Genomic DNA, 17266 nt, shown 5'->3' with positions numbered 1-17266 from the left:
CATGGCTGCCTGGCCTGGCTGTGGTCACAGCCCCACAGTGTGTCCCCCAGTCCCGGCTATAGTTGCTCCATCACCCCTGGGTCTTGGGGTGTCCGCACTGCCAGCTCAGGCCAGCTCGGTCAGGCCTATGGCTGGGCGAGCCCTGCTGGCCCTGGGCAGGTCCGAGTGGTCATCCTGGCCTCAGGGCTCCCTAGGTCTCCAGGTACTGGTAGAGCTCCTCGGCCTGGGGCACAAGGCCCAGGTGGGCCAGAACACGAACCAGGAGGGCGGTGAGCCGCATGGCCAGGATTTCCAGCCTGGGGAGGGTGGAGTGAGGTCACAGGTTGGTGGGAAGCAAACCCTGGCCATGCCCCACCAGCTGTACTCATTCACTCACCTCAGAGCCACTTCGAATTTGAGCATCTCCCAGATGACCTTGATGTGGCGCAGGAGGCTGATGCCATAGATGCCCTGGTACGCTGCACCCACCAGGCGGCTCCAGCCCCTGACCGCCCTGCACAGACCTACAGGTTGGCCCTAGCCTTCCCTTGGCCCCACCCCTGCCCCACCCCTCAGGGCACCCACTCAGTCACCAACCTCTTGGCCATGAGGAAGTAGCGGTCAACGGGGCTGCCCAGGGCCGTGTTGATGGCGCGCACGGTGTTGATGTTGCGCAGTACAAGCAGCATGGACCGTGGCAGGGCCTTGAGCACCGCCATGATGCCTTCAAAGTGCTCCTGGGCCATGTCCTGCATGTAGGCCACCTCCTCTCGGCTTAGCAGGTGGGAGCCCCACAGGTGCCCCAGGCGTACAGGCCGCTGCATGAGCATCTCAGAGAACAGCAAGTAGTCTGGGGAGGCGGATAGGCCTGAACCAGGGCTGTGTGCCTAGCACCTGCCGCCCCCACCCTGGCAGCCCCCATGTACCTGCCTCACCTTGTACCCCAAGTGCAGCTGCATGTGTCTTCATCGCAGCGTCGTCCCTCAGGATGATGGCTCGCCAGAGCTGGCACAGGGCTGACCGGTCCCTGTGGATGGGCCCAGCCCAGCCATGAGCCCAGAGCCCCAGGGCAGGAAGGTCCGCACTCAAGGCAGAGGCTCAGCCAACCCCACCCCAGGGCTTACTTTTCGTCTAGAAACTGGTAGAGCCCGTGGTCCAGCAGCACCAGCTCCGCCTTCCCATCTGGGCCTTTCCGAACCAGAACTAGGGACACAGCATGTTGGCTCCTGCTACCCCACCAGAGACCCCCGCGCCCAGGGGAATTTCCTACCATTGCCAGGGTGGGGGTCAGCGTGGATGAAGCCAGTGTAAAATATCTGCTCAGCAAAAGCCTGGATCAGCTTCTCTGCCACCTGGGGAGAGAGTGCAACGTGCAGTGGGTGTGGATAGCACCCTGCCACCCCGCCCCGTGAACGGCACTCACGTCCTGCACTGCCAGCCCCTGGCTCGTGATGGCCTCAACGTCGGTGACCTTGCAGCCGTCACAGAAGTCGGCGGTCAGCACACGCTGGGAGAGAGCAAGAGGCTACACTCAGCAGGCCTGCACCGCCCCCACCCGAGAGGTGCCTGGCATAGCGCACCTTGCTTGACTTGTCCCAGTGCACACGGGGAACCACAAGGTAGCGGAAGTGCCCCAGCTCCTGTGCACAGCGCTCAGCATTGCGACCCTCGTTCTTGAAATCCAGCTCCTGGGCCAGGGTGCCCTTCAGGTCCTGGGGGCCACACACAGGCGGTCAGGGTCAGGGTCAGGGACCTGCCCTTCCTCCTGGCACATGAAGGGGGCAGCTTGCTCCAGCCTGCCCAAGCTGGTCATTACCTGCAGGACCCAGCTGAAGCCAAAGCTGGGGTGCATGAACTCGATGAGCTGCAGCAGGAGCTCCAGGGTGTGGATGTCTCCATCGAAGCGGTCCTGCAGGTCGATGTACTGCACCTGCACCAGGCAAGGGCACAGCAAGGGCCTGGGTCCCACCACGAGCCTCAGAGCCCACTGTGGCACAAGGCAGACCCCCACGCACCTTCACAGCCACAGCAGTGCCATCGTGCAGTGTAGCTCGGTGCACCTGGGCCAGGCTGGCGGCAGCCATTGGCTGGTAGTCAAACTTCTGGAAGAGCTCGTGGGGCAGGGCCTGGAAATCCTCAAGGAACAACTCATCCACCTGGCAGGAACAGGTGTTTTGAGAAGCTGGGGGGCTGCTGGAGCCCCTACTGCCCGCCCTCTGCCCCAGGAGGCAGGGCTCACCTCCCGGAAGCCACGTGTGAGGGCTCTGTCCTCCAGCACGTGCAGGGTCCTGATGTACTCCGGGGGTAACAGGTGGTTGAAGGAGCACAGGCCTTGGCCAAGCTTCACGTAGAGGCCCCCATTGCAGATGGCGCCTGCCACCAGGGCATCGGCTGCCCGCTGGTGACACGCAGATAGCACCTCCAGGTACCCCGGGCTGTTCTGACCGTAGGCATGGAGGGAAGGGATGGAGGGCAGCTGACCACCTCCCTAGGCCCACCCAGTGCCTGCCACCTCCAGTGTACCCCCCGCCATGTGCCCAGTGCACAGGTCCAAACCTCTTCCACCCCTCGTAGGACGATGTTTGTGCACCACCAGTAGTCTAGGGAGATCTGCAGACCGATCCTCAGAGACCTGTGGGCAGAGGTGGCCCTTAGCCCTGACAGGCAGGCTCTGGGTGCTCCCACATATGGTCCCTCAGTTCTCAGAGCTCTCTTGTGGTCTGATCTCACCCTGCCAGCCCCTCAGGTCCTTGTGAGCACATGGGGAGATGCCGAGCCCATGGGGTACCCTTTGGCCCCTCTACTGGTGACAGTGCCTGCAGGTCAGTCTCTTGATCTGCAGATGGGCAACCTGTGTCCATGCCACCCTCAGTCCCTCCCTGGGTACCCACAGGCACCCAGGAAGGATGGGACAGGGGACAGTAGGTGGATGGAAACCCCAGAAGAGTCAGGGCTCTGACACAGCCTGTTAAACAGGAAGGGCTGGGTCCAGGCACAGGAAGGCAAGGGGTCCAAGTATGGATGGCAGGTGTGACTGGGGCAGCAGAGGTCACAGGAGGGTGCCTGAGGCCCACCAAGGTGGCAGGGAGGCACAGGGAAGCAAAGTCTGCAGGGAAAGGGCTCCAGATAGGGTGGGAAGTGGGGGGCCCCCTGGGTGTGCTCACCAGGTACTGGGCTCCCCAGGGGAGGTTTAGGCAAGGAGGATGCAGGGAAGGGGATGCTGGAAACGGGCTCCCTGGACCTCCAGACCTGCCTCAGGAGCATCTTGGGGTGGTGCACACAGTGGCCAGCCTACACAGGCCAGAGGCCCCATCCCACACCCCTGTCCAGCTCACGCCCTGCCTGGGAAGGGCTCTGGCTGCCCAGGTGGGCTCTGTGCCCCCAGCACTCCAGGGAGGCCTCCGGCCCAGGCCCCACTCAGCTCCCACAGAGCACCTGCAGTATGGTGCTATGGGTCGGGGCAGGGATTCCCAAATGTGCCCTGAGCCCTGAGGCTTGAAGGCCACTCTGAGGTGGGGATGCCTGTGGGCAGAACCGACCTACAACCAGAGCACATCATACACGAGATTCTCACGAACTTTCGTCGGGGGCTGCTTGTAGAAAGGTGCAAGGATGCGTCCAGTGAGGGGAAGTGGGGCATCCGTCACCTCTGCCCGTGACAGGCCTGGCTGGATGGAGTTGATGCCAAAAACGCTCAACAAGTCAACTGGCAATGGAGTTTCCAGTAGATGCTGACGTCCCATAGCGATTGGACAGGAAGGCGGGGACGGAGGACAGCGGCCTTGCTGCAAACCACCCGACTGGCCTTGAGGGCCGCCCTGTCCACTTAGCCCATCTTTTTCGGGGAAGGGGGAGCTACGGCCACCCCTACATGCACACGCACAAACAGTGTGCACACACGTGAGCACAAGACCCCAGCAGCGTCCTGGGGGCCCAAGTACACTCCTGTAGGGCTGGGTCCCAGAAATCAATGCCTGTTTGCACTTCAGCCAACATGAATGAATTCTATCACCTAGAACTGAGGAGAGTCTAACAACACAGCAAGCAGGTTTGACACAGTCAAGAAAAGTTACATCAAAAATGGCTAAAATTTGGCCGGGCGCGGTGGCTCACGCCTGTAATCCTAGCTCTCTGGGAGGCCGAGGCGGGCGGATTGTTTGAGCTCAGGAGTTCGAAACCAGCCTGAGCAAGAGCGAGACTCCGTCTCTACTAAAAATAGAAAGAAATTAATTGGACAACTAAAAATATACAGAAAAAATTAGCCGGGCACGGTGGCGCGTGCCTGTAGTCCCAGCTACCTGGGAGGCTGAGGCAAGAGGATCGCTTGAGCCCAGGAGTTTGAGGTTGCTGTGAGCTAGGCTGATGCCACGGCACTCACTCTAGCCTGGGCAAAACAGTGAGACTCTGTCTCAAAAAAAAAAAAAAAAAAAAAATGGCTAAAATTCTCAATCTCGAGGTACTAAAGAAGCAACGTGAACATGGGCTGGGGACTGCAGGGGTGTGGACGGGTCAGAGGCCAGCATGGAGAGGCAAGGGCTGAGCCCGGCAACATCGTAATATTTTTTATCTGTTTTCCAGAGACAGGAACTGGCTCTGTGGTCCCACTGGAGAACAGTGGTGCAATCACAGCTCACTGCAGCCTGGAACTCCTGGGCTCAAGCCGTTCTCCTGTCTTGGCCTCCTAAAGTGTTAGGAGTACAGGTGTGAGCCACTGTACCTGGCCCTACATTTTTGTTTTGAAATAATTTTTTTCTTTTCTTTTTTTTTGAGACAGAGTCTCGCTCTGTTGCCCAGGCTGGAGTGCCATGGCATCATCCTAGCTCACAGTAACCTCAAGCACCTGGGCTCAAGCGATCCTACTGCCTCAGCCTCCAGAGTAGCTGAGACTACAGGCATGTGCCACCATGCCTGACTAATTTTTTCTATTTTTAGTTGTTCAGTTAATTTCTATTTTTAATAGAGACGGGGGTCTCGCTCTTGCTGAGGTTGGTCTCGAACTCCTGACATCAAGCCTTGGCCTCCCAGAGCACTAGGATTACAGGTGTCAGCTACTATGCCTGGCCCTTGAAATAACTTCAAATGTCCACAAAAGTTGCAAGAATAATCCAAAAAAAGTTTTTCTTTTTGAAATATTTGAGAATAAGTTGTCGACATGACCCATAACCCCGAACCCTTTAGAGCATATTTCCTATAAACAAGGACACTGTCCCACATAACCATAATCAGGAGACTAATATCTCACAACCCTCTAATGTGCAGACCTTTTTGTGTGTCACCAGGTGCTCCAATGACATCCTTTTTAGCAAAAGGATTTAGGTGCAGGGTCACATGTGGCTATTAGTTATCATCTCTGATCTCTTCCAGTCCCAACAGCTCTCAGGCCCTGCTTGGCATTTGTGACTGCCTGGAGTTGGCCAAAGTCAAGGTGAAGGGCGTAGTCTTCTAGGCTGCCACGTCCGCCTAGGACTTCTGAAACCAGCTGCAGGTGTGTGGGTCCCGAGGACCACCCTCACTTCAGATCAGCTGACAAGTCTGGCAGTGCCCAAAGACTCCCTCGGTTTCAACAGCTCTCGAGAGTGACGCAGAACTCAGGAAAGTGCTGTACTTGGGGTTAGGTTTTATGTTAGCAAAGGACAAATCCAAAATATCCCGAGGAAGAGATGCACAGGGTAGGGACTGGAGGGTCCCAAATTCAGAGCTTCCGTGTCCTCAGAGACTTACTCTGTGTGACCAGGAAGCTTGTCCAGGCGTGAGCGTCTGGAGTTTTTATTGGGGTGTCAGAGGGAGGCATGTGGATTGACTCAGCCCCATGACTGAGCTCAGCTTCCAGCCCTCCCCCTCCCTCGTTAGCATAAACTGTCAAGGCCACCACGAAGGCAGAGACACTCCTGCCACTTGGCGAACTCCAAGGACTTAGAGGCTATCTCTAGAACCAAGGACAAAGACCAGACCTCTCCGGGTAAAGTTAATTCTTCACTGCACACAATTTGACACATTTGAAGATTACAGTCTAGTAGTTACATTGCACAGCTAGAGGGATAGGGTTAGCTCTTGCACTGCCTGGGGCTGCTGCCTCTGCAGAGTTGCATGGTTGCAACAGAGACTATGTGGCCACAAGGCCTATGATATGTCTCACGTTTCACAGAATTTCACCAACCCCATCTCCTCCCCTGGTGCTTGTCTACCTCGTTCCCAGTTAGTCAGCTGACCCACTTTCAGCAGGGATGCCGCAGAGGCGAGGTGGTGCTCTGCTCCTGCATTCCGTCTATGTCACCATCTGGTTTCCGCGTCATTAGGTGTTTAGTGAGGGGCTCTGAGGTCACATTGGTGTCGCTCTCTCCGTCCTCCCACCGATGAGCTTAGCACCCACTGCTCCTCCTTGGGTGAATTAATGACCACCGTGACGGTGGATTTTCCAGTCCAGTCATTCCTGCAGCACTTGCCGGCTGGCTGTGAGGGAAAGCCTCTCTGCCCCCATTAGCACCTGTCACTTCATTCCTATCACGCTATGCTGTGGGCTTCTGTCGATACTATTAGTGTTTGTTCCTAGGACTGTCCCAGACTTGGCTTTGGTGGCCTCCTTGTGCTTTTCTCATCTCCAACATTTTACCGTGAAAAAACTCAAACATACAGCAGAATTGAAAATACTTTTGTGATGATCCAAGTTCACCCACCCCTAGATTTTCCACCGACAGTTCCTTGTCCTTTGACGAGACTCCATTTTCTGAGCGCTTCATTTCTTGCTGGCAGCGCTGGGTGCTTCAGGCTCACCCTGGCCTCTCCCTGCCCAGCTGGAACCAGCCTTTCTCCAGGGAGCTTGTGCCTCTGGGTGCACAATGGCCTCAGCGGCCACACTGTAGATGCTGGAGCACTGGTGCTCCCAGGCCCTTTTGTGACCCAGAGCTGCGAGGTGTCTGTGTGACACGTGCACGCACTGCACATGTTTATGCGCTCATTGCGTGTCTAGCTTTAGACAGCACAAACCATGGGTCCCCACATAGCTCCCATTGCAACACAGAGGTCACTCTGGCTTTCTCCCTTTTGTGTTTCTGACTTCCTTGCAGCTGTCCCCAGCACAGTGACTCATTCCATCAGTTGCCCTGAATGTAGCCACTGCCCTCTGTGTGGACAGTCCCCTCCCCTCAGGACCCTGTGCTGGACCTTGTTCAGTGCCACCAAAGGGCTCTCAAACTGAATTATTCAGGAAGGAGGGAAGCCTCCCTCGTGTCTTGGGGAGCTCAGAGCACCCTACATCCTTGCTACCTCCACACAGACAGCTGCGAGTGCAGGTTCCCATTTTGTCTTCTGTGTCAGGCTGGGAGAAGTCGGAAGATGCAGTTTGTGCAGGACAGTCTGGCAGGAGCAGGGCATGGCCTGACCTACTTATTGCTTCCGTGACAACGGGGACATGCACCCTGGCAAGGGCAGGAAACCCTCTAGAATCTTAGCAGCCTTTTCCTTCCCATGGCCAGCTCAGGTCAGACACTGCCTTTTTGTTCCAGCCCTTCCTGAGGTGAAGGTGGCCAAAAAGGGGACTTCAGAAGGAATTGCTGGCCTCACGGGGCTTCTCGTGCCTTGAGGAACAGAGCCTAGGTCCCTCACTCACCGGAGCCTGGGGCAATGGAAATGAGTGAGGCCTCCCACCAACACCCAGAGAGCCTGGCCCTCTCAGGGCCCACTGAATCCCACCCCATGGGGCTCCTGTCCCAGAGGTCCAGCAAGCCAGCAGGCCCTGTCTCCACCTGTAGGGCTGATGGTTGGCAGGGGAGGGACAAGCTGGGAGGGAAGGCACAGCCTCAGACGGGAACAGGCCAGGGGTTCTTTGTCATGTCTCAGATGGATCTTATGAAGAGTGTGCATCACTTTTGCAGTTATAAAAGTAAAAGAACAAAAAGGCCTTCCCTGGCGCAGGCCCCTGAGACAGCCTGTCCTTGTGCCTTCTGCACTGTGCCTTGGTGGACAAGCCTCCTCCCTGGAGTCCTTGAGCTGCAGACGTGCCCTTGGAGCCACGTTTTTAAAAATTAAATCCTTTCTTTCCCAAGCAGAAGTCTATGGAATTTTTTCACATCTTTACTACAAAAGTATTGTTTACTATAAAAAATTTTAATAGTCGAGAAGTTAGAAATGTTGAAAACTCCCCTTAATCCTACCCCAAGGGTGAAAATTCTCAAAATTTGTCAGTGCATCAGCCCATACTGTGTACAAATATAACTTAACAATCGAAATGTAGAGCCAGGTGCAGCAGCTCACACCTGTAATCCCAGCAAGGTGGGAGGATCGCTGGAGCCCAGATGATATTTAAAAGTTAAATTTAAATAAAGAGTGGGAAGGGGCTTAAAGACCAGGGCTCTGAGCCAAAGAGAAACATTATCTCAAACCTTCTGCCATCTGCCACCCAGATAGTCCCTGAGCAGTTGGGCCCTTCTGACCTCTGCTCCCTTCTCTCACGGTAAGCTGGCCCCAATGACTCCCTGCCCTGGCTCTTTCCTGGGCTCCTGTGTGGATGCTGCCCTGTTACTCAGATCATGTGTCCCCAAGTCACCCTGTGACCCACCAGGAATGCTCCATAGGCATGACTGTCCTGGCAACTAACGATCAGGGCTTAGAGCTGAGAAGAATGTACAAACTGTTGGGAAAGTGAGCAGTTCTAGCCCCCTCCCTGCAACCCCGGCTTGGCTCCTGCAAGCAAGCTGTGAAAATGCATATTCCCACTGAGTGCACAGAAGGCAGGCATGCAGAGCCTGTCACTGGGCATCTGGACACCGGGAAACAGCAGTTGTGAGACAGTGCGAGACAAACCCAGACCTGCCCAGAATGCGCTTCAGACCCAGGCTGTGTATGGACAGTCACCAGCAGCCCTGTGAGGTCACTGTGTATACCATAGTGGAGAGTCACAGAAGAAAAGACAGAGAGGACCTCAGGCTGTGGACACAGAGGACACTGCCCAGAACCTGCCAGCGGGGAAGACCAGGAGCTCCAGGCAAAACCAAACACTAGGGAGGGAGATGGTCGTGGGACAGACTGTCTCATCCTGGCAGCTGAAACTCTTCAAGCATCCACCCACCCCATGCCTACGGTCACTGCTGGAGCGAATCCCAGTGGAGCCTCTGGTAGAGGCTGAAGGCCCTGGGAATCCCAAGCTTCCCTGAGAAACTGACCAAGGCTTGGGGAAGCAGCAGGTGCTCAGAGCTGGGCAGAGCAGGACCCCCCAGCTCCCTCATGCCCTGTCCGAAGGGGCTCTGTGTGAGCTGAGGTTTCTCTCAATGCCAAGAGCCAGGCCCCACGAGGCCTAGGCTGGGCAGGGCTCTGTGGCTGCAGGAACTCCTGGGTCCGACCAAAAGCAGGAATGCCTGCCCGAGGGCTCCAACAGGAAACACCCCCTTACCCTCCCCGCCAAGTTCTGCAACAGGGGATGAAGGAGACTGAGGAGGGCCTTTGGTGTCAGGTACCCTGACAGTGACCACCTCGTGTTGTGGCCTCTAGGAGCAGAGACGGGGTGGCCTCTCCTCCAGGCCCAAGCCTCTCTGCCCAGATGCCAACTCTCCTTGGGATAGGTGGGGGCAGAGGGGAAGGAAGAGGGGGCAGCTGCTCTGTGGGAGCCAGAAAGCCCGGGAGAAGAGGCACCAACCAAGGCCACCCTCAGGCCAAGGCTGACTGGGGAAAGGTCTGTGGAGAATGTGTTGAATGTCAGGGACTCACGTCTGATGGCCCCACCAGTTAGCACCTTCCCACATAGCAAAGGACGCCTGGAAGGCAACTATAAAGTCCCCAGGAAAGTCCACGGCGCCCCCGGCCCCAGCCCCCACATGTGAAGTCAGGCAGGGGAGAAGGCTGCCTCACCCCACCCCTGGCCAGCGGCCCTCCTACCTGCCAAAGCGCCCAATGCTGTCCACCATGAGCCGCATCCTCCTCTTCTCTTGCGCCTCTGCTGTGAAATAGCGGACTCCCAGGAGCAGGGGCACTCCCACCACTGTGGCAGAGAGCGCCTTCCTCCATAGGGGCGCGGGTCTCGAGGACCTGAGGGAGACAGAGGCTCGTGTGTGGAGGTGCTGCCCTCCCCATCGGCCAGGCTCCACAGGCCTCTGCTCCCTCCCTCCTCTGCCCCCCAGCTGCTCTCAGTACTGTGTGCACAGTGCACAGCCACTCAGACCACTGTGACACTCAGGTCACCAGAGAACACCCACGGCAGCACAACACCAGACAGGCCCAGGGCAGATCTCCTCTGGGTCTGTCCAGAGGCCCAGCTATGGGGCCAGTGGAGGTAGAAATGGCTCCTCAGCTCGCCTGGAAGGAATCAGTGACAGGTCTGTGCCCCTCATGGCGCTAGAGTCACCCACACTGTACAAAATTACAACCACCATCCACCTCGCCAAGGTCCAACTGGATCCTGTTAGGACAGCAGCAGCTGGGCAGGACGCTGAGGTCAGCACACACTGAACCACGCCAGACCTCAAAACAGGGAGTAGAGCAATCAATGAACACAGGAGGGGCTCCGCATGCTCGTGCAGCAGGAGCTCGAGCACCTGTTTCTACACCCAGTCGTGCACGTGTCCCAGGGTCTTCTGTGCACAGAGCGCTGGGAGTGAGGTGCCCTCCACCAGGTTCACCGAGCCATGAGCTGCTCAGGCTGCCCATGGCCGTCCAGCCTCACTGGCCTCAGGGGCCCTGTCTGGCCTTTCCTCTCTCAGAGCCCTGCTCTCTGCCCCTCTTCCTGAAGCTTTCTCCTCTCGTCTGGCGCCCCCCTACACTCTCCTCCGTCTCCAACTATCACCATTTGTTCTCTTCGGAGCAGGCGGCTCTGTCTTCCTGACTTGCCAGCCACCCACGCAAAACCTTGTTGTCAGGGAGTAGCCCCGCACTGTGTGCCCCATCCTGAGTCAGGGCCTGGGGTCTTGGGCCCAGGGCGCTGCAGTGAACAGCGAATGCAGCCTGCCTTGGTGGGGGGCAGGGAAGGGGCCCGGCCACCAGCCCTGCCTGGCGAGAGGTGGTGCCCCACCTGTGGATGACTCTTACCTCGAAGGCAGGACCCTGAAGTTTCTCCTAAAGAGCACTGCAGGGGGCGGCCAGGGCTTCTGCCCACTCTGCAGCAGAGCAGAGTGGAAGTGGCAAAGCTGCAACTGCAGACAAAACAGCACAGTCAAATGAGGCAGGGATGCGCCCTCCAGCTCTGTCACCACCCAGCGTCTACACGGGCTGGAACTCGAGGGGGGCAAGATGCGCTCCCTGAACTCACTACTCAAACACGTCACCTGAGATGGTCGGCGCTTCCTGCCAGGCTCCCTCGTTTGACTCGGGAGTGAAAAGACAACCCTACCTCTTGGAGTAGGGCTGAGAGTCAGCGTGTCACAGGAGGGAAGTTAAACGCACGGAACCCAGGGACTGCCACCTCAAATGGTGACAGGCCACTGAAAATGCCCATCTGTGATATCTCCTCAGTCGCTACAGAAAGAGATGGCACAGCAACCTGCTCGTCTGCGACAGGCCCCCACACTCCTGCCCTGACACTCTCTGCTGGCACCCTGACCACCACGCACCACCTCCTGCCACTGAGCACACCGACCAGTGGCACAAGAAGGCAGTCCACGTCTCGAGAGGAGCATCCACAATGCTCAGCCACGTTGTCAGAAAGAAGATGCCCAATTCTACAGTGGAAGCCCGGATAGCAGAAATGGCCCTTGTGTAGGCCACTGTCCCAAAGCAAATGAAGGTGCAGGAACATACAGCTGGCTGAGGCCTCAGAGGCAGGACCTGGGCAACTTCTGTGTGGAAGAGGGCAGGGAAGCCAGAGTGGAAGGTATGCTGTGGCCAGCAGGACACACTTAAAGGTGCCAGGTGCCACGGAGATGCTATAGGACATGCTGCCTTATTTTTGTGATATGAAAACACCACAGCTCTCACACACTCCCTGGCAGCCTTGGGTTCCCAACCATACTTGAACTATGAGGTCTTAAAACGTCCCTAACCACAAATTCCCCAACTGCGAATTCTCCCAACAAGTGGGAGTTTAGAGGGAGAAGAGGCTGTAAGCGGCAAGTCACACCCATGGCACAGACGTTAACACCATCGTCAGGAGCACAGTGCCAAGCAAGGATCTGACTTTCCAATCGCCTTCTAGCGATAGCACAGAGCCCTGCAGAAAATTTCAAGGGCTACAAACAACACAGAAGTCAAAGGAGAAGGTCCATGACCTATTGTCCCATGAGATGGCAGCGGCTGACGGAACTCTCTGCTCACAAGGCCACATGCAGCAAGTGCTGATTCTCAAGGAAAAGCCCAGAAGCAGACAGGCGTGAAGGCTTGCAGTGTACGGAGACTGACGGGCACACCGTCCACCCTGCAGCCTGCCCAGCTTGCCCCTTCTGGCCTTGGCCACCTCTGGTGCCAGGGTACGCACGCCAGAAAGCCCAGACCACAGGCCACTGTGCCCACGGGCTGTGAAGAGAAGCTTAGAACAGCAGCTGGCAGGATCCCAGCCCCTGCCCACCTCACCCCTGCAGACAAGAGTTTCACAGGTGGCCAGAGGGGTCCTCACCTCGGCCTCCCCCATGCCCTGCCTGTTCTCCTCCCCCCAAACAAGCTCTGCCAGTGAGGAACAGGTGACAACAGGCCCCGCCCAACAGGGGCCATACAGCTGCAGGGCAGGCTAGACAGCACAGGGAGAGAGGGTCCTGGGACCCGGGGTAGTGCAGACTCCACGTGCACATGGGGGACATCTCCCAGGCAGAGAACATCTTCAACGTTGCTGAGGAATGGAAGACAGGCCCATGTGGCTGGAAAACAGAACACACGCTCAGAGGTTGGAAGGCTGCCCCCAAAGGAGAAGGTGAGCTGGAGCCAGGCAGGCACCCAGGCCAGGCCTCCTGCAGGGAACAGGTGAAAGCAGGTCTGGGAACCCCGCCTTGGGGTGGGGGCAACGTGCCAGGAGGTCAGCCCAGAGGAGGCAGGGCAGACATCCAGTCAGAGGTGGCCAGAGCCTGAGACAGAGCCTCAGCCTGGGAAGAGGGCACTGGGCAAGGGAGCCATGTAGACTCAGGGCAAGATGGCCCCACCCACACCTGGAGCCAGGGTGCACTCTGTCACCCACAGCTGCCCGCCCGTCTGGCTCCAGGGCTGTCGAGATTCTCATCTGTGCAAGCCCACAAGCCCATGGAGAACAGCTGGTATCAGCCGCCAACCACCGGCTGGGGCCCCAGAGCTCCACACACATCATCAGTGACCTGAAACCCGCCCAACGAACAGATCTACATGCGGACTTTCTCCAGAACAGTCTGGATCCCTCAGACACCACGATTCGTGGTGAGAGCTGTGACGCTGGCACCAGCACCTGCTAGTTCTTTCTACTTCTGTAAATACTAGCAATTTCTCACAGGAAGTAAAAAGCCACAGGAAAAAAGTGGGAAGACTGTTGTAGATTAGGGGTCTAGGAATGCTGACCAGATCCCAACTCAGAAAAAAATACTAAAATAGATGTTTCTAGGACAATAGGCAAATCTGCATATGGAATTAGCAAACAGACATTAGAACTGTTAGTATTTAGGAATGAAAAGTTACCATGGTTATATTAGAGCATGTCCTTGTTTAAGGGATGCATATTGAAGTGTTTAGAGATTATATGTCAATATGTCTACGTGACTTACTTTCAGATGGTCCAATAACAATAGAAATGTATATTTTCAAATAGAAATAGAAAACAACGAAGGCAAAATATTGATAATGGGTAGAGCTAAGCAGTAGGTATCTGGATAAGTAGCTATATGTACCACTCTACCAACTAAGATAAATGTTTTCATGATCAAAAGTTGCAAACATCTGCTGTAACACAGTCCCAGCCAAGAGGGGGCGTTTCAGAGATGACGCAGCTGGTGTGGGGCAGGGGTCCTCACCTGGGGTTCCCCCCTCAGTTCCCCTGTCCACAAAGCAGGGATGACTGCACCATTAAACCTGGGGTCAAGTGAACTGACATTTTCGAAGTCCTTGGGCAGTGCCCAACACACCAGGCACAGCCTCAGTGCGCATGCACAGGCAAATGAGCACCCAGGTCATGCTGGGGTCATGAGCCCCAAAACAACATGGCTGGAGCCACTGGTCTCTCTAGGCCCTCTATGCCAAGCTGCTGCTGGCCCCAACAACCTCGCCCTCCTCTCACCAGCCCTGCCCCGGCCCAGCCCATCTATCACAAAGGAGACTCCTTGGGCTGAGCTAAATTGTGTTAAGAGTGTCAGCTTTCACGAGACGGGTTTAGAGAGAATGAAGGAGGCTTTAGCCAACCAGAGCCAAAGAGCATCCACAGAGTGGAAGGGCAGGAAAAGGGGTTTGCTGCAAAGTTTCAGAAGGGGTCACCAATTCAGAAGGTAGGACAGGGGAACCGAAGCACAGAGTGCGGAAGTAACTTATCCAAGACTGCATGGCCGGTGAGTGCTGGAGCCAGTATTCCAGCCCCCAAGGCCAGTCCAGAGTCTGCCCCAGCACGAGGTGTCTGCCTGGATGGGGCATCTTGTGTGCTGTGGGCTATTGGGACAGACCTGCCCCCAAACCACCACCGAAGCCAGCATCACAATGGTGCCATGAGGGCTGAGCAAGAGCAGGATGCAGAGTCGGCCGAGGGAGGCTCACCGTCCACGCCCCACCACCTCCGCCTTGAGAGGGAGACATGGGGACCACAGCAGCACATGGTGAGGGCTCATCTCCAAAGGAGAATCACGTGCAGCCCCAGCTAGGCACCTAGGTCGGCGATCCTCCGGGGTTACTGGAGGCCTCGGTGGAATGGCGCAGAACCTACAGGTGGCACCTAATGCAAAGCGCCCTGGTGCTGAAGGGGTGCCCCAGCAGGGGCAGGCAGAACCCACAGGAGACGCCTTTCATCTGTGAAAAGGAGGTGGCACCTTGCAAGGCTGGAGAGGTGAGTCTCCCAGGGGCTTTCACATATATTTTCTCACGTGATCCACAGCTAAAACTCCTGGCAAAACTGGGAGTGGAACTGAATCTACCTGCTTCCTTAGCCCTACCCTTTCCGAGGGGAAGACTGGCCTCAGCATCCTGCAGTGATGTCTCTTGCCACATGGGGGGCCTGACAGTACCAGCAGAGCACATCACCCCAGGGGTATGGGAGAAAAAGTCAAGTTCTCTAACTGACAAGTAACTTGAACACCATTTTCATACAAAATCACACAGTTCTCTCACAGAAGAGAATGCCAAATTTGAATTATTGTTTAAAAGCCTGAAGCTCTGGCCACACCCCTTGGTGCCTCTTCCATCCCCTGCAGCTGTCTTCACATGCTCCTGCGACTGTTAGCTTGCAGTGTCTGTCCCCCAAGACTGAGCAGGGCCACCTCTCCAGCATCTTTGTACCACAGGCACTTGACAAATGCTTGCCGAATGAGATGAGTTGTGGCGAAGCACAGGATAAACAGAACCCATGGCCTAGCCAGGACCTCACCAAGCAACAGGCAGAAGGTCACAGTGAGGCAAGAAAAGGTGGTGGCCCCTGCGGTGATCTGGCCCTGGACGGGACTCCAAGTGGACAAGTCCTCGAGCTGACAACTCCAGAGTCTACCCCCCCAGGACCCATGGGCCATGCAAGTGCCTAGCTCCTCCCAATGTGGGGTGCCCAGCACTCCCCAAACTACTCTATCTGAAATTCCTCATCGAACACAGGAGTGGTCCTGTGGGGAGAGCCAGCACCTCCCAGAGACCCCCCCTCCCCCAGAACCTCACCAGGGCAATTCCCACCACATCACACATCACCCAAACTGCCTCCAGAACGTGACCACCAAACCACTGGCACAGGCACACCCTCTAAACTGTGAGTCCCACACACCAGGTCCCTCTCACCGGGAAGATCACACACTGGGGCCTACTTGGGACAGGCCTGGCTGACGCTTGGCCCAGCAGCTCTCCTCACTCCTGAAGCCTCCAGGTTGGGCAAGAGGGGGCCTCTCTGCCCGGCATCTCACGCTTTCTTACAGGGAGTGTAGTGTGTGCATGGTCTGCCTGCAGAAACAGAAATGCCTCACTTTTCCAGAGAGTTCTTTTCCAGAGCTCATCTGGAACACACGTGACTACCTATAGGACAGCAAAAAAAAGTTCTAAGTGGTAATATGCCAAGAGACACTACCAAGTTCACAAGCCAAAGCACGTGTGCTCATGTTTTAGGTGCAGGCTGGGCTCCCAGGTTGTCCAGCATCCTGCAGGCTAGACACAGAAGATCAGAAGGAAGAGGGAAGGTTGCCACAGACAAGCCAGCCATGCAGTGAGAAGCAACTGCTGAGTCTCAGGGTGATGCCTGATGCAAAAAACTGCAAAAAGGTGACCAGAACATTGGCAGCCTAACAGCAGAGTCAAGAAAGCCGTGCACCTCAACAGCAGAGGAAACTGAGGCACACAACTGTCCCCAAGGCTAGGAAGTGACAGATGGGGAACATGGCCCAAGGGAGGTGGGCCTGGTGACCATGAACACCCTGTGCTTCTCCAGGGGTGTGTGCCCTCTTGGCATCAGCCACATTCAGAAGCCTGCTGGACCCAGCACCACTTACTGGTCACAAGCACCTCCAAGGCAGGGCTAAGACCTGCCCCGTCCACCCCCAAGGGCCGTCTGGAAGACTGAGTGAGCTGGACACATGAAGAAGTTTTGTAAACCATAAGGTGTTGTGCCAGAGGCCAGCCTGCCGCCCAGACTAACCCTACTTCACCATCTCAGCTGGCTCTCCCAATCAGCAGTGCCCCTGGGTCACAAGTCAGTGGAAATTCATTTGTACTGGTAACAGCTAAGCCTACAAGGCTTATTGAAAAAATATAAGCTCTCCAGAAAATTCTAAGTTCAAAAAGAACAGTGCTGAGAAGCCCCCTCCACCTCCTCAGCCATAAACGATCTCAGGAAAGGACCGCATTCCTGCGGAGGGGTGCAGAGAAATGGGTCAAGGGCTCTGGCGCCCAGTTGGAAAGAAGTAACTCTGGGTCTCTGGGGGTGGGGGTCTGGGCCCTGCAGGGACTCGGGTCTCTGGGGGTGGAGGTCTGGGCCCTGAAGGGACTCAGGTCTCTGGAGGCAGGGTCTGGGGGGCATGCAGGATCTCGGGACGCTCAGGGGCCCTGAGGGACGGGCAGCGGGTCTCGGGGCTCTCGGACCCGGCGGATGCTCACCGGTCGCCACATCTCCCCGACGCCGCTCTGCTCCGCGCCGGCCCCGCGCCGCCTCGTATCTCAGCCCAGCAGTCCCCGCGGGAGGCCAGCGCAGTGCGCACGCGCGCCAGTGCCCATGAGCCCCGCCCCGGCAGCGGTGGGCGGGGACTGG

General features: G+C 56.7%; 1 protein-coding gene across 2 annotated transcripts; it reads right to left on the bottom strand.

Annotated features, from left to right (window-relative positions):
• Positions 1-25: 25 nt before the first annotated feature.
• ADCK5 (aarF domain containing kinase 5) lies at positions 26-17206 on the bottom strand. Of its 2 annotated transcripts, XM_012648149.1 has the most exons (15): positions 17116-17206; positions 10993-11096; positions 9847-9996; positions 2536-2611; positions 2219-2419; positions 1995-2135; positions 1796-1909; positions 1560-1691; positions 1403-1486; positions 1250-1331; positions 1104-1182; positions 915-1006; positions 577-829; positions 377-493; positions 26-296 (listed from the first exon to the last, which is right to left on the bottom strand). In XM_012648149.1, the coding sequence occupies exons 1-15, from the start codon at positions 17125-17127 to the stop codon at positions 191-193; spliced, it is 1743 nt and encodes a 580-aa protein (XP_012503603.1). In that variant the 5' UTR covers positions 17128-17206; the 3' UTR covers positions 26-190. The 2 variants fall into 2 exon arrangements, with proteins under 2 accessions (XP_012503603.1, XP_012503604.1); XM_012648150.1 differs by lacking the exon at positions 1403-1486 and having other exon boundaries at positions 17116-17161.
• Positions 17207-17266: the final 60 nt, after the last annotated feature.

The sequence above is a fragment of the Propithecus coquereli genome, unplaced genomic scaffold (assembly GCF_000956105.1).
Source record: "Propithecus coquereli isolate 6110/MARCELLA unplaced genomic scaffold, Pcoq_1.0 Scaffold28, whole genome shotgun sequence".
NCBI lineage: Eukaryota > Metazoa > Chordata > Mammalia > Primates > Indriidae > Propithecus > Propithecus coquereli.
Note: the sequence above shows the minus strand (reverse complement) of the source record. Positions and strands in the feature narration are given on the sequence as shown.